The sequence below is a fragment of the Rhinolophus hipposideros genome (assembly GCF_964194185.1).
Source record: "Rhinolophus hipposideros genome assembly, chromosome: X".
Lineage (NCBI taxonomy): Eukaryota > Metazoa > Chordata > Mammalia > Chiroptera > Rhinolophidae > Rhinolophus > Rhinolophus hipposideros.
The window spans coordinates 8,245,577-8,261,346 of NC_138046.1; the positions used below are offsets into that span (position 1 = coordinate 8,245,577).

General features: G+C 42.0%; 1 protein-coding gene across 3 annotated transcripts in view; it reads left to right on the forward strand.

Moving 5' to 3' along the window:
- Positions 1–15,770, forward strand: part of GABRA3 (gamma-aminobutyric acid type A receptor subunit alpha3) — a gene marked incomplete at its 5' end in the record, with an annotated part of 191,770 nt that overhangs the window by 149,645 nt on the left and 26,355 nt on the right. For all 3 annotated transcript variants that reach the window (XM_081042973.1, XM_081042971.1, XM_081042972.1), the window contains one exon: positions 5,208–5,351. In XM_081042973.1, the coding sequence (XP_080899099.1) occupies positions 5,208–5,351 (144 nt within the window). The remainder of the gene's footprint in view (positions 1–5,207; positions 5,352–15,770) is intronic.

A 15,770-nucleotide genomic window follows, 5' to 3' on the forward strand; every position in this document is an offset into this window, starting at 1 on the left:
CTTAACTCATTAGATCAGGTAGTTACCGTGCCAAAGGTCCAGTTGCTCGCCACACGGAAGCCAAAACTTGAGAGAGGAGGTTGGTGGAAAGAAAAGCAGGTTTTAAAAAAAATAAATAATAATAATAATAATAGAAAAGTAGGTTTATTCAGAAAGCTGGCACTCTGGGAGGATAGCCGCCCCAGGTCAAAAAGCCACCTCCATACCCCCACGTGCCACCCAGCACGGCGAAAAGGTTTTAGAAGCAGAAGAAAGGAAAGGGGAAGTTAGGCAATTCCTGGAAAAAGGCCCTGCCCAGAGGCTGTTTTGTTTCAGGGAGTGGATCTTATGCAGATGTAAAAACTTCTTTGCCAGTCAGTGGCCTGGAGGTTTCCTGAGGAAGCAGGGCTATTGAGCCTGGTATGCATACGTTCTGGAGTAAACAGAACCATTGACACTGGTATGCATAGTAATTGTATAGTAAACAGAGTCCTTAAGGCTTGGGGGAGGGAAGGGAGGCAAAGAAAAACTTTCAAAAAGTCCCAAGCTAAACTACACTGTAAAATCGAATTATACTAGAACTTTAAATCTCAAAATAGAAGATACAGTGTCACCATTACAAGGTCAGTATTACTCTGACACCAACACCAAAGATCACAGGAAAAGAACCACAGACAAATATTCCTTATGAATACAGACACAAAACTCTTCAACAAAATACTAGCAAACTGAATCAAGTAACTTATAAATGGATTATATACTATCTTTAAGTGGGATTTATCCCAGGAATGTAAACTTGGCGTAACATCTAAAAATCAGTCAATGTAATATACCATATTGATAGAGTAAAGGACAAAAACCACACAATCATCTTAATAGATGCAAAAATATATACACCCCATGCTAGAATACAAAAATTTGTCCTGATTGGCCCATAACTGGTCCCTATAACATCTCCTGTCACTTTGGATAATTTCAAGTTCTAAGAATTATAAGTATTTGTATTAATTATAAACCTATACAGTGTCTGTTTCCATTTGATTTCATATGTATGCCTGCCTTAGGCTGTAGTTTTTAGGTTCACCAAACCCCTGTATTTGTACTGAATATGCCCAAATTAAACTGATTATTTTTTCTTTAAAAGCTTCTTTTGTGTTCCCTTTCTTGGTTTAGATCCTGCAGTCTTGTTACTTACCTCTTTAACCTCATCTCATCTCTCTCTCCCCCCTTTACATTGGCCTTCTGCCAGTTCCTAGAACACTGCAGGACCTTTCTCACTTAGAAACCTTTGCACTTGCTGTTTTTTTGACCTGAAATATTCTACATCAATCTCTGGGGCTTTTTTCCTTTTACATGTTTCAGCTTAAAAGCTACCCCCTCAAAAAGGTCTTTTCTGATCACTGTACTTAATGAAACCCCTCCCTACCTCATAAACTCTGTTTTATCTGATATTAACTTCTTTATTTATTTTCTTGTTTATTTTCTGTCTTTCCAAACTAAACTATAAGCTCAGTGAAGGGATGTGACCTCAAGTATTTTATGGCCACTATTGAATCTAAGTTTCTTAATATGTGTTAAATGAGTGACTGACTGAGTCAAGCATGCAATCTCTGACAATATGAGTTCAAAGGGAATGTTTTCTCATTGGAGCTATTGTGGCACGATTGTTTCTTCCTTCCTATGTCCCTAAGCCCTAATACATACCAATGCTCAAGTAACAGGAGATATTTGGCGAAGCAACTAAAGGCAAGGAGATGCTTGAGCCATCAGAGCCCATACAACATACATTGCCAGGGGGCCATTCTGGGAGTGCAGTAGTTCTCATGGTCTGATAGATATCCTTTCTGCAGTGTCCACCCCCATACCACTCTTCCTCTGCTCCTCCATAGTAATAGAACAGTTGGAACTGAAAAGAGGCAGGACTCTTTGGGAGGGAAGCTGAGGGTTAAAGGAACTGAAGGGGCATGGAGGAAGGAAAGAAGAAAGAGAAGGCCTGAAGGGAAAGAGTTCTGTTCCCCAGGAGTGAATGAATTCCATCATTATCCACGGACTTGCAAAAGCTACAGTCTCGGGGGCATCTAGTATCCTTAAACTTCCTTCTTTCCTTAACCGTCATGAATAATCTGTTCTACCTCTGAAATATCCTCATTGTCGCACTCAGTTCAGCCTATATCTTATGCCCTAAGGGTCACTCACTCCAAGTATTGTGATGGCCTTTTAACTGTTGTCTTGGCTTCAGTTACACTTTTTCTAATCAGCTATCCACACTGCAGCTGGAGCATCCTTCCCCAGCACGTTATCTGGCCATGTCACCTCTCTACTTCAGGCAGGTCCACAACAACTTATGGACTCAAACCCTTACTTCTCAGTGTGCGCAATTAGGATACGTTATAATATTATCTCAGCTTTTTTGCCTTTGCTCTGTTGTTTTTTGCTATGAATGGCCTTTCACCTCCGAAAGGTGGCCTCATCTTCTAAGTATCACCCACTTTTTGAATCCTTCTCTAACACTCCAATCTGAGCTGAAGCCATAGCGCCCTCCTCTGGTTTCATTTAACACTTGTTTTTGTTCCACTAGTGTGCATACTTTTCGTGTTCAGGCTTGTACTATGACTGTTGTATGCTCACTGTCTCCCCCAATAGATTGTGGGCACCCTGATGGTAGTTATTGAGCCTTTATTAACCTTTGTGTACGAGCAGACAATCAAGTAGTTGTCATTAAAAAAAAATGTTTCTCCCTCTTCTTTTTCTTCCTTTATTAGTTTATGCCTTTCCTGCTTTGGCCTCCATCACATGAGAAAAGAATATTTTTTTCCTCCATAAATCCCTTTGTTCCTATATATTATTTGCAAAGAGATGAAACCTTTACACTTTGCATAAAGCAAGTTGCCACTCTAGGCCCAGTGACATTTCTAAGGTACAGGTAACTGCACAATTTATTGCCACATCTGTACTAGAACACGTTAGGATTTCAGGGGCTAATATTCAACATTGTCTGCTCAAGGTACTCAGCTTAAGTTAAGACATCCAGCAAGAAATTCCTTTTCTTTCTTAGGGGTGGAAAATATGTTCCATTCATCACCCTTTTTCTGGACAGACCTGTTGTAGTTTTTACATTGCCAAACTCTTGGGTATATTGGGCAGAATATTGCATTGTCCTTTAAACACAGGGAGTTACAACCACCTACACAGCAAATATAAGAAGACATACAGGTAATTCTCTGAAGTCGTGGAACCCTAAGCATGTATACTAAAGATGGAAGGCACTGGGGAAAATGAGAAGACGAGGGCCTCGTGAATTCACATTTTACTAATAGCCTGTTATACTCCTCACTTAATAGTCTTAGAATAAATTTGGGGTAAGGGTGTGAGAAGAGTCCTGAGGAGATTATCCCTTTCTTCTTGGTAATAGTAGTGGAAAGATCTGCAACTCCAGTTGGCAGCCCTAGACTGTAGAGGATGCTGAATCACATAAAAGACCACAGCCATCTATAGTCTCCAGACCAGGGGTTGCATGCAAATTGGTGGTTTGCAGATGTGATTTGCTTAACATATGCAGTGTTTATAACTTTCAAAATTATTTGCCAAGATTTGAAATTTGGGAAATGTCCCATAAAAATCCAGATTGATTTCTTTATTGTGTGTTTATTGTTTGTTTGTTGAACCTGAAAGTTCAACAGGTTTTGTGTTTGAATACATACACTAAGTGTTGCTGCTCGGAAATGCAATTATGCATAAAACAACAAAGCTTCCCAGGTATCAAAATATTTTATAGATGCAAAATTCATAAAAATGTCTATTAATCGCAGCAGAAATTATATGTTGAACTAGAAGTATTTTTGTTAGTGTGCTAAAGAAATGACTGAGACCGATCAGGACATATTATATGGAAAAGTTAGATTTCTTGTGGTATTTTCTGTTGTAGCTGATGAGGTCACAGATACGTAAAAAAACTACCATAGAGTTATGTATATTTTTTCATGATTTCAGTGAGAATTTCGATGTGAATGAAGAACTTTTTGGTGTGTTGCCCATGATAAGCAAATCAGGAAATGGTCTACTTGGTTATATATCTTTTTAAAGTCCTAAGAAATGTTATATAAACAGATCACAATTAGTACATGTAAGTGTTAATGTCATACTGTCATGAAATGTATATCCAACGCTGCAAGGTTTTGTAGGGAGAGTTTATATTTGTTCATTGGTATATTCACTAGGAATTATTTGCTTTGTGGTAAAAGGTTTAAATAGAGCATATTATAGACATAGCAGCTGCCACATGAGTTGAAGACCCTCCACTGACTTGAACAACAGACAGCTCAAAACTTGGATGAATTGGGTGAATAGTATGGTAGTCAGCTTCCCTTTTATGAGCCAATGTGCCTGAGTTAGGGCAAGATGCTCACCCCAAATCAAAAGCCCACTGTGCAAAGCGTCAATCCATGTCTGGAAAGAAAGCAAGTCTCTTCCTTTAAGATACTGACTAAAATTAAAGAAACTCATCCCTCATTACCTCACCATTCCCCTTACCCACCCTCCTGTTAAAACTAACTGTACTAAATTCTATACTCCACACTGGAATTCTAAATACAAGATCTGATATTAACAGTCCGGTGCAGAAAAAAAGGTGGCAGGTTACTGGTTTGCCAATCAAAGTGGTATTAACTTTCAAAAGAAAATTATAATCATTAATTATTGCTATTTCAATTTGGAATTTTTTGTTTTTATTTTTAAATTTAATATCCCTAGTATGATTTTCTAAACCTTCTCTCAGATGGTCACCCTATAATTAATTTTAAAAAAAATTTGTTACATTTCTGGCAGTTAATTTTTCTTACAACTAGCCTGCCTTACTCGTTTACGATATCCCTGTAGCTCCTGAAGCATTTGAATTTGTGACAACTGCGTTAGATATTTTAGCCATTCCTCCTACTCTCTACCCTCCAAGAGAAGGAAAGGTTTAACAATTTGTTGGCAGTTCAAAAGACTGAGCCATTGAAGGAAGAGACCACTTTGGGTTCATTTCTGTGTACCCAGCATAAACTGTAGTCATTATACAGTGATTGCTTATTGTATGAATGGCTAATTGTACTTCAATTGAAGAGGGAGCACATACCAAGAAATCTTTTGGGATGGAAGTTGTATTTCAGTCTCATGCAAGTTTAGTGTCAAAGATAATCAATTTTCTTTCCTTTCAACTTCTTCTTCTTGACCCTTTTCTGCTTCAGATGCCTATACAACAGCCGAAGTGGTTTATTCTTGGACTCTTGGGAAGAACAAATCTGTGGAAGTGGCACAGGATGGCTCTCGCCTGAATCAATATGACCTGCTGGGCCACGTTGTTGGGACAGAGATAATCCGCTCTAGTACAGGTATTTATTTAATTTAACAAGCATTTTATGTAACCTGTACCACATACCAGTCATTGTTCTAAATGCTTATAATAACCTGTGGAATCCTCAACATAACCTTGTGATGTAGGTACTATTATCAGAAGGAAACTGAGGCATAGACATATTCAGTAATGTGCCCCAGGTCACAGTTATACAATGTCAGAGCCAAGATCTGAACCCAGGCAGGTTGGCTCCTATAAGCCCATGCTGTTAACCACCATGCCCTGCTGTCTCTCGGGGAGTGGATTTCGATCAAGGCAATGAGGACTGGATTCTAGCAGAAGAGAAGGCAGAGGGCAGCCATGATGGTGGGAGAGATGAACTTTGATCCTAAAGGTTTCGCGAAGACATTGGCTTAACGGTGCCAATACTGAGGTGGCAAGTTAATAATCCCAAGAGAGGCCAGATACACAACCCGGAGGGCCAGGAAATTGTTTCCTTAAGTGAATCAGCCATCTCAGAAACAAGTCTGTGAGGCAAACCTTGCCAACTCCTCTCAATGGCTAATCCTTGGATATTGACAAAGAAAACATAGAAACTTGTTCCGTAGCCTTAAGTCCTGTCTATTTAGAAACTCTCCAGTTGCAGGAGGCCTCCTCATCCCCAACTAACCTCAGGGTATTTAGTAAAATGGAGTAGATCTTGGAGCCCACTTAGAATATTTTTTGCTGTAAAAGGATGGGCGCTTTCACCACTTGTCACCCTGAAAGATCTCTGAATCCACAATTATAAATGAAGTGGGGTACTCTTGTCCTTTTATTTCATGACCTCGCCACTGCTGTTCCATCTCCCTGTGATATCCTGTAGCATGTCATCTTGTCTGCACCCCTGTAGTCTCCTTCCACCCCTGGACCGGCGTCAAGGAGTACCTTAAAAAATCTGCATTTGAAAAGGATTTAAAGAACAATAGGATTTAGAGCTTTGGAATTTGGTTCGAGGAAAGGCTATTCTTGAGAAAGGCAATACCAAGGTGTGAAGAGGCCAGAGGTACAAGAGAGCATGACCTGCTGGAAAAGCTGAAGGAGAGACAAAGTCTGGGGGCCGCAGGGGTGTGGGCCGCCCTCCTCGGAGGGGATTCTGGGGTCCGGTGCTTGGAGTCACTAGTGGCTGGACCAGGCTGAGCAGCCAGGCAGACACTGAGTGGGTGGCCGGCTGGAGTTCTCGAGTCCCCTCCCTCCAGCAGTCAGCTGCTGAGGCCAAGTGCCTGGCTTTGGAGCATGTGTACAGGTGCCAGTGGAGGAGGGAGTGTGCCTGGGCCACCTGCACCCCCCGGCACTTTGCTGCGAGGAGCACTTCTAGCCGGGGAGCATGGGGGCAGCAGGGCTACTGTGGGGCTGCAGCTGAGATTCCGGCTGTGCCCTCCGCCCCCGGGAAGTGGGAAGTGGGGCCAGTCGCCCCATCTCCCCGGGCTCCTTTGCTCATGGCAAAGCGGGGATGACAGTATAGGGCCAGCCGGTGGCAGACCTGTTGCCAGGCTTGCGTGTCCTGGCCCCTGGACTGGGCCCCTGCCTTGTTAGCGAGCTCGCAATCCACGGCCCTGGGCCCCATGGAAGGGCAGGGCCGAGGTACCCATCCTTGTACTCGGGTCTTCTGGCACCATCGCTGCCAACGCCCATGCTCAGAGCACCCCCTTCCATGGCCTCCTTCTCCCTGGGAACAGTGCTCCACAGCCTGCATCGGGGAATGGGAGGTGGGGGAGGCCTTGGGATGGGGAGTGTCTTCAGCACCTGCAAAGTGCATTCATTCTGTCCTACCATGCCCCTTACATTTGAGGGAGGCCGGCCTCCTGCTCCCTGGGGTGCCTCGGCTTTGTGCTGCCGGCAGCTGCCGCTGCTGCGACCTCCTGCTCTGAGATCAGACCCTCAACGCACCACCTGCTCTCCCTCCCTGCCTGAGCTCCAGGGCAAAGAGGACGGAGGCTCCTGCAGGAGGCCTTGTGTGCCCTCAGCAAGGCACCAAGCAGCTCGGCACACATCGGGCCCTACAGGCCCAGGGCATCGTCCCCCTTGCCCCTGGGATGTCCACCCAGCCAGAGAGAGAATTCCCAGGGTCACTGCCTCCGTTCGCCCTCCTCATCTGGACCCCTCCTCAGCACCGCTCACCTGTACAACTTTTGAGACCCACCTTTAGCTGTCCAGGCAGCCCCAGCTCCCATTTCATTCGCTTAAACCACTGTTTGTTTAGTCTTCAGCACACAGACAATGCACGTTCATGATAGGAAAATTAGAAATACAGAGGAGCAAAATATTGAAATTAAAGTATTCTTTAATTACACCATCTAGAAAAATCTTAGAAGATTTTGGTACAAAATGATTATTGTACATTTTAGTATGTATATAACCTTTAAGAAGTTTCCCTTTACATTTTTTTTGACATAAAAGGGGACATACTATTTATTGAGTTTTACAAGCTGTTTTTTATTTAATTTTATAAGCATGTTTTCTTATCAATCAATGTATAGCATCCAAATAGAATGTACAAACAAGTTAGTAATATTTTAAATTGAGATGTCATTGGCATATAACCTTTTATTAGTTTCGGGGTACCATATAATGATTTGATATTTACAAAATGACCATTTGCCAAATGATCACCACAATAGTCTAGTTAACATTCATCACCATACATAGTTACAAACTGTTTTTTTTTTATGATGAGACTTTTACGATCTACTCTCTTAGCAACTTTCAAATAAGCAATACAGTATTGTTGTACATCACATCCCAGGACCCATTTATTTTATAATTGGAAGTTTGTACCTTTTGACCTCCTTCACCCATTTCACCTACCACACCTCCCCCCACCCCTGTCTCTGGCAACCACCAACCTGTTCTCTGTACCTTTGAGCTTGTTTTTTTTGATTGTTTGTGTTTTGTTTTATTTTAGATTCTACATATAAGTGAGATTATACAATATTTGTCTTTCTCTGTCTCACTTATTTCACTTAGCATAATGCCCTCAGGGTCTACCCATGTTGTCACAAAGGGTAAGATTTCATCCTTTTTTATGGCCGAGTACTATTCCGTTGTATATATGTACCAACACTTTCTTTAGCCAATCGTCTATTGATGGGCACTTGGTTGCTTCCATCTCTTGGCTCTTGTAAATAATGCTGCAGTGAACATAGGGGTGCGTGTAACTTTTCAAGTTAGTGTTTTTGTTTTCTTCAGATAAATACCCAGAAGTGGAATTTCTGGGTCATAAGGTAGTTCTATTTTTAATTTTTTTGAGGAACCTCCATACTGTTTTCCATAGTGGCTGCACCAATTTATATTCCCACCAACAGTGCACGAGGGTTCCTTTTACCTCACATCTTTACCAACACTTGTTGTTTCTTGTTAGTTAGTTACAAATAGTAATATTTTAACAACTGGAGTGCACATACATTAATTATTACCTTTGTTTAGGTACTTTAAGTTTAAAAATAAAATTTAAAAACCCTCCTCCTCCGAGGCCACAGCATTCTTGACGATGATGCAATGTGTTATCACTGGGAAGTGTAGCATTTCATTGTGAAAGTCAGTAAAATAATATCTTCATTTTAATGGCCTCATATATGTAGATCATAATCCATTAACCTATTATCTACTATTCTGTGTTTTAATGCTATAATCAACACTGTATAGACCTTTTTTCTGTATAGCATTTTGTTCCTGTGTAATTATCTGCCTAGGATAGAGGCAAAATATCAGGATTGCTATTTCAGAAAGTAGACACATTAAAAATTTTTTTTAATACATATTGACAAATTGCCATTGTAAAAGGTTAAACAATTCATGCTCCCATTATCAGTGTATGAGCATGTCACTTCCCCTGCACTCTTAGCAGTGCAGATGTTACGGGTTGAATTATGTCCCCTCCAAAAGATATGTTGAAGTCCTAACCCCCAGTACTTCAGAATGTGACCTTATTTGGAAATAGGGTCATTGCAGATGTAATTAGATTACATCTCAAATTAGTTTTGAAAACATGACACAATGTACATCAGTAAAAAGGTGATTTGATATATTAAAATTCATTCGTACAATTCAATACTATGCAGCTATAAGAAGGAATGAGAAAGTTCTCTATGTGCTATTATTCAATGGAAATATCTGCAGGATATATTGTTTAGTGAAAAAAGCAAAGCACAGAACACTGAACAGCAGAGGGATATATGTTTGTATGGGATAATATTTCTAGAAATACACAAGAAGCTGTTAATTGTAGTTACTTAAAGGAAGGAGAAATGAGATGGCTGGTTTAGGGCAGCTATGGGAGCGAGACTTTTTGCTGTACATCGTTTGATACCCTTTGGTTTGGGAACCATGTAAATATTATTACGTCACATACGAGTACAGAGGGTGCCAAAAATGTATACATATTTTAAGAAAGGAAAACTGTACTCAAATTGTAATACTCAATATACACCAATAACAAAAGATGAACACAAGTCACGTTTGACTTCTGCAATGACAAGAGGTGCTCAAAGTGGTTACCGTCAGCGTCCAGACACTTCTGATTATGGCAAACTACTGCTTGGGCAACGTTGACCAAAGTGTCCACTTGTATACATTTTTTGGCACCCCTTGTATATGTATATTGTTTTATGTCACTACAAATTATGGCTATTCCTTTCTGAATTCTGAATATGCTACTCTCTCTGTGGGGTCCAGCATATTAATGGGAAGCTGGGCCAGGGGAAGTCCAGAAGTCCGTGGAAGTTCTGTTTTATATGAGTGGCTTTCTCTCTGAATGCTGCCAGTCCTCAGTATGAAGTAATTCTAAGCAGAGGTCTCCTGTTCTTTGCTCCAGATTCAAACGTGTGTTCAATAAATGAACGAAATTCCTCAAAATCTCTGACTAGTTGTTCACATCATTCCCTGTTTCAGCACTGATTTCATGTTCCCTCATTTGGAAAATTATTGCATTAATTTTCTAAGAAGAGCAGTTGGATATATGATCTTATTTTTCCATCTCCCTAGAAAATTGACCATTTGTTAGAATAAGTCTTATTACTGTCATTGTATATATTATTTATTTAGACATGTAGCATAGGTAAGTAAAGGCAAAGCAGGAAATGAGAGAGAGAGGGAAAGAGACATAAAGAGAAGTCAGAGAGATGAAGGTTAAAAGAATACAGGAAGCAAGATAAAGTTCAAGGAACATAGAGAGTTGGAAAAATACCAAACATTAATTTAAGCAAATACATCCACTCAGTATAATAAGTTAATTTGCCAAGCTCTTAAAACAATCCTCTTGTGTCTTCACAACTTAGAAACTGGCTAAATTATGAATGTATTTTATATTGTATTTTCAAATATTTCACACTTAACGCAGATGGAGTTTAATATGATGGAGTGCAAAGGCAGGGGGAAATTCCCCAAATCACTTAATGGATTATCCTTCATAATAAGACACACAGAGAAAGGTAGTGACAGAGGCAAGAAGAGGGGGTATATAGTGATCTTTATGAAAATATGTGCAGTTATATAAAGAATTAATTTGCCAAAGTGTTCTGCACTTCTGATCCATAGGTAATAACTAATTTGTGAATACATAAGCATTATACGTTTTATATTGTACCCTTGATATTGTATGTTTTTAATTATTTTTTTTTCCAGTTTTACAGTCGATATTCAGTATTGTTTTATATTGGTTTCAGGTGTACAGCATAGTGGTTAGACATTTATTTTACCGTTTTTCACACACAACACACATGGTACTTAATAAGCTGAGACAAAAGGGTAGAAATGGGATGGGGAACTTGGAAAAAATCTCTAATCTGATGAAAGCTTCAGTTCCAATTTGGTGGAGAAGAGGATATAAAGAGATACAAAGTAATCAGAGTTGTATTTAACAGAACCTATTCAGTTAATTGACATAATGAATTAATTTGCTAAAGCTTTCTAAATGTCCACTTATAAATTTTGCCCACAGAAAATTTCTAGACTGTGAATACCTGTGAATGTGTTAAAGGGGCTTAAAGTGGCTTTCTATTGTCCCTTTCACTCAGGTAGTCTGCAGTTCGAGGGCAGAAATGGGAAATCTTCCCAATTGAGCAAAAGGCTTCAGTTCTAAGGAGAATTCTTTTTGCCTCCACTTCCACTCCCCCATATTTATGAAGGTATAAGTGAAAAATAAAATTGTACTTATTTAAGATACAATGTGGTGGTATATGTATACATTATGAAATGATTACAACAATCTGGTTAACTAACATATCCACCACCTCACAGTTATCTTTTGCGTGCATGTGTGATGAGAATACTAAACATCTACTCTCAGAAAATATCGACTATATAATACAGTATTATTAACTATAGTCATCATTAACTGTACATTAGAACCCTAGAATTTATTCATCTTAGAACTCAAAGTTTATACTCTTTAATCAACATCTCCCCATCTCTCCTACCTACTCCTTGGCCCTGGAGACCACCATTCTGCGTTTTGTATGAGTACAACTTTTTTAGATCCCACATACAAAGGATACCATGCACTATTTGTCTTTCTCTGTCTGGCTTATTTAGCTTAGCATAATGTCTAGATTCATCCATGTTATCAAAACTGGCAGGATTTTCTTATATTTTATGTCTGAATAATACTCCATTGTAGGTATGTGTGTGTGTGTATTCACAGTTTCTTTATTCATCTGTTGATAGACACTTAGGTTGTTTCCATGTCTTGATTATTGTGAATAATGCTGCAATGAATATGGGGGTGCAGATATATCTTCTAGATACTGATTTCATTTCCTTTGCACATACACCCAGAAGAGGGATTGCTGGACCCTACGCTAGTAGTTCTACTTTTAATTTTTTGAGGAACCTTCATACTATTTTCCATAATGGCCACACCAATTTACATTCCCACCAACAGTGCACAAGGGTTTCCTTTATTCTTGTCTTGTTAACTCGTCTTTTTGAGATTGCCATTCTAACAGGTGTGAGGTGATATCTCATTGTGGTTTTGATTTGCATTTCTCTCATGATAGGGCATATTGAGTACCTTTTCATGGACCTACTGGCCATTTGTATGTCTTCTTTGGGAAAATATCTATTCAGGTCCTTGGCCCATCTTTTAATTAATTTTTTTCCTTTGGCTATTGACTTGTAGATGTTCTTAATTTTTTTTCAATAATCTCTTATCAGATACATGGTTTGCAAATATTTTCTCCCATTCTGCAGGTTGCCGTTGCAGTTTTTGGATTATTTCCTTTGCTATGTAGAAGGTTTATAATTTGATGTAATCCCACTTGTTATTTTGACCTTGTTGCTTATGCTTTTTGTGTCATCTCTAAAAGTTCATTGTCAATACCAATGTCAAGGATATTTTTTTCCTATATTTTCTTCTGAGAATTTTATGGTTTTAGAGCTTACATTTAAGTCTTTAATCAAATGCGTGTTAATTACTGATTACAGTGTCTCCTTTCACCATATTGATGTGTTCAGGTTTTCTGTTTCTTTAAGATTCAACGGGCCATGCTCCACTTGGCCACTAGGGGGTGTGAGGTGATACCTCATTGTGGTTTGATTTGCATTATCTCGATGATTAGTGATGTTGAGCTCCTTTTCATGTACATGCATGTCATTTGTATGTCCTCTGTTAGATGGGGGACTAGCTGTTTGCAGCTGTTGGATACCCTCACCACACCAGCTGCTTTGCAAATGGCTACCTCTGGCATGCTCCACTTTTTTTTGGTGGGGGGCGGTCCTCAGGCAGCTCAGCGGCCCGCCATGGGCTGTTCTGGTAGGTGGGGGGTGCTGCTGCCGGCGGGTTTTGACCTCCAGGGGTTGCAGTGTCTGTGGAAGGGCGTTGCTGCCGCCCTCAGGCTCCATGGCTAGAGTATTTTGACTCTCAGGGGTCACGCCACGTTGTGGGTGGCACCCAGGCTGCGCGGCTCAAGAGTTTTGACCCCCAGGGGACAACTTGTCGGAGGATGGGGCCCGTCGCCAACCCCCCAGACTACACGGCCTGCTAGTTTTGACGCCCCGAGTTTGCCTTGTTTGCAGGCCCGGGCGCAGCTGCCCCCAGGCCATGCGTCCAGGTATGTTTTGTTCCCCAGGGGAATTCCTTGTCTGCGGTGGGCGGGCGGGCGGCCTTGCCGCTTCTAGGCTGTTGGGGCCAATGGTTTTGACTCCCAAGGGTTACTGAGTAGGCAGGATTGCTGCCGTCCCCAAGCTGCATCACTGGCTCATTTTGTTCTGCAAGGATCGTTTTGTGTGCCGGCAGGCGGCTTTGCCGCTTCTACGCGGCACGGCCGCGAGTTTGACTTCCAGGAGTCCCTATATTGGCAAGTGAGGTTGCCGTTTCTGTAAACAGGGATCACCGCCACCCCCAGGCTACATGGCCGGCAGGTTTGACTCCCAGGGGTTGCTGTGTCTGCGGCAGGCAGTTGGCCTTGCTGATTGTAGGCCGCGCAAGCAGCAGGTTTTGACTCTCAGGGCTCACCGTGTTGGTGGGCAGGGTTGCCGTGGACCTGGATTGCTGCCACGCCCAGGCTGCGCGGCAGGCAGGGTTGATTCCCAGGGTTTGCCGTGTCTGCGGACAGCAGACCTGCCGCCCACAAGTTGTGTGTCTAGCGTGGTTTGTTCCCTGGGATCACCTTGTGGGTTGTACAGGGGTGTTGCTGCCCATAGGCTGCACAGCCAGCAGCGGGTTTTGACCCCCAAGGATCGCCTTGTGGGTGGGAGTGGAGGCGTCCCGCCCCCAGGCTGTGCAACCCGGGTTTTGACCTGTAGGGATTGTCTTATCGATGGACAGAGGAGCTGCCGCCCCCAGGCTCCGCGGCAGGTATTTTTTGATCCCCAGGGATCACCTTGCCAGTGGACAGAGGACCTGCTGCTCCCAGGCTGCGCTGGCAGTGGGTGCTGATTACCAGGGATGGCCCGGTTGGCGGGCAGATATACCACCAACCCTAGGCTGCGTGGCTGGCAGGTTTTGACCACCAGAGGTCGCCGTTTTAGCCATGGGAGGGGTGCCAGGACTCCAGGGGGTGTGCCCCTTTTAATTGGCCCACCCCCATTGGGCGAGGCCTCTGCTGGAGTTCTGCTGTTGGCCAGAGTTCCGCTGTTGGGCGGGGTCCCCGCCTCTACTTATCTATTTGGGGAGCCGCAGGCTGCTTTCAGAGGTTGAGTTTCTACACAGGCGAGACCAGACTGCTGGAGTCTGATCAGAAGTTGTTGGCAGGGAGTTGGTACCACCGAAAGATCTGCGCACTGGTGGCTGTAAGTTTCACTCCTCTTCTTTGTTCTTACCTAACCTGAAGTGGTTCAGCCCTGCCAGCGCCCCCAGTGTTCCCCATGAGGCTAGACAGAAATGGGTCTCCAGGGGAATGCCTCAGAATGCTGGGGAAGCTGGATATTTGACGTGGGCTCTCCTTTCCCCACTGGAGAAACCGCAGACCTAGAGGAACTCTCTAGGTACCACACCGAGCTGGCCTGGGAGGGCGGGAGGCTTTGTTTTGTGCTCTAAGAGGGTGCTTTAGCCTTACTAACCAGTTGTGGGATTTTCACAAAGGCATTCTTGTCTGTGGATACTTGCTAATCCATATTTTTGTGATGGGGTACTAGAACCGGGATGTCCTATTCCACCATCTTGCTGATCTTAATCACTCTCTTTGCTTCTTTGGAAGAGAGACAGCAAGACAGAAAGTGAAGGAAAGAGGAATGAAAGGAGAGGATTGAATAAAATATATTCAGTTAATTAAAACAAATGGCTAATTTGATAAGCTCTTGCAAACTCCACTTGCTTTTCCTTTCATATCTACAGAATATAACTAATTTATGAATAACATGTACTATATATTTTATATATAATGAACATTTCACATGATCAGATATAGTTTAACAGACAGGAGTTTAGGGGTGTTAGGGAAGATAGGGAAGGGGGGAGTTGCCCAAGCTAATCAAAGTCCAACTTTCCTTAAAAATAAATCCTCAATGCTTTCTCAGTGGGGAGAGTGAGTGAGAGACAGAGACAGAGACAGACAGAGAGAGAGAGAGAGAGAGAGAGAGGAGAGAGAGAGAACAGGGAGAAAACGCAATAGAAATGGACACAGACAGGAGGTGGAGAGGAAGAAGGAGAGAGCAGGAGGCAGTGGGGAACAAAGACAGAAATAAAAGGATCGAAAAAGAAACAGAGAGAAAGAAAAGAGAAACTCCAAAGTAATAATGAAGAACACATTCCATAATTTTGTATGAGAATTCTTTGGTAAATTAAAAATAAACCTACTTATATTTTTAATGTTCACATAAAGAAGCTAGGTAGTGAATACACACGCAATACGTATTGTACACTGAGGTTTGGATGGCCAGATGGTGCTTCTTCCTGGGCTTAGGTAGAAGGTAGTATGTGGGGTAGGAAAGTGGGAAATTGCCTCATTTGGGAGACCTGTCAAAACTAAATGTGGGTGGA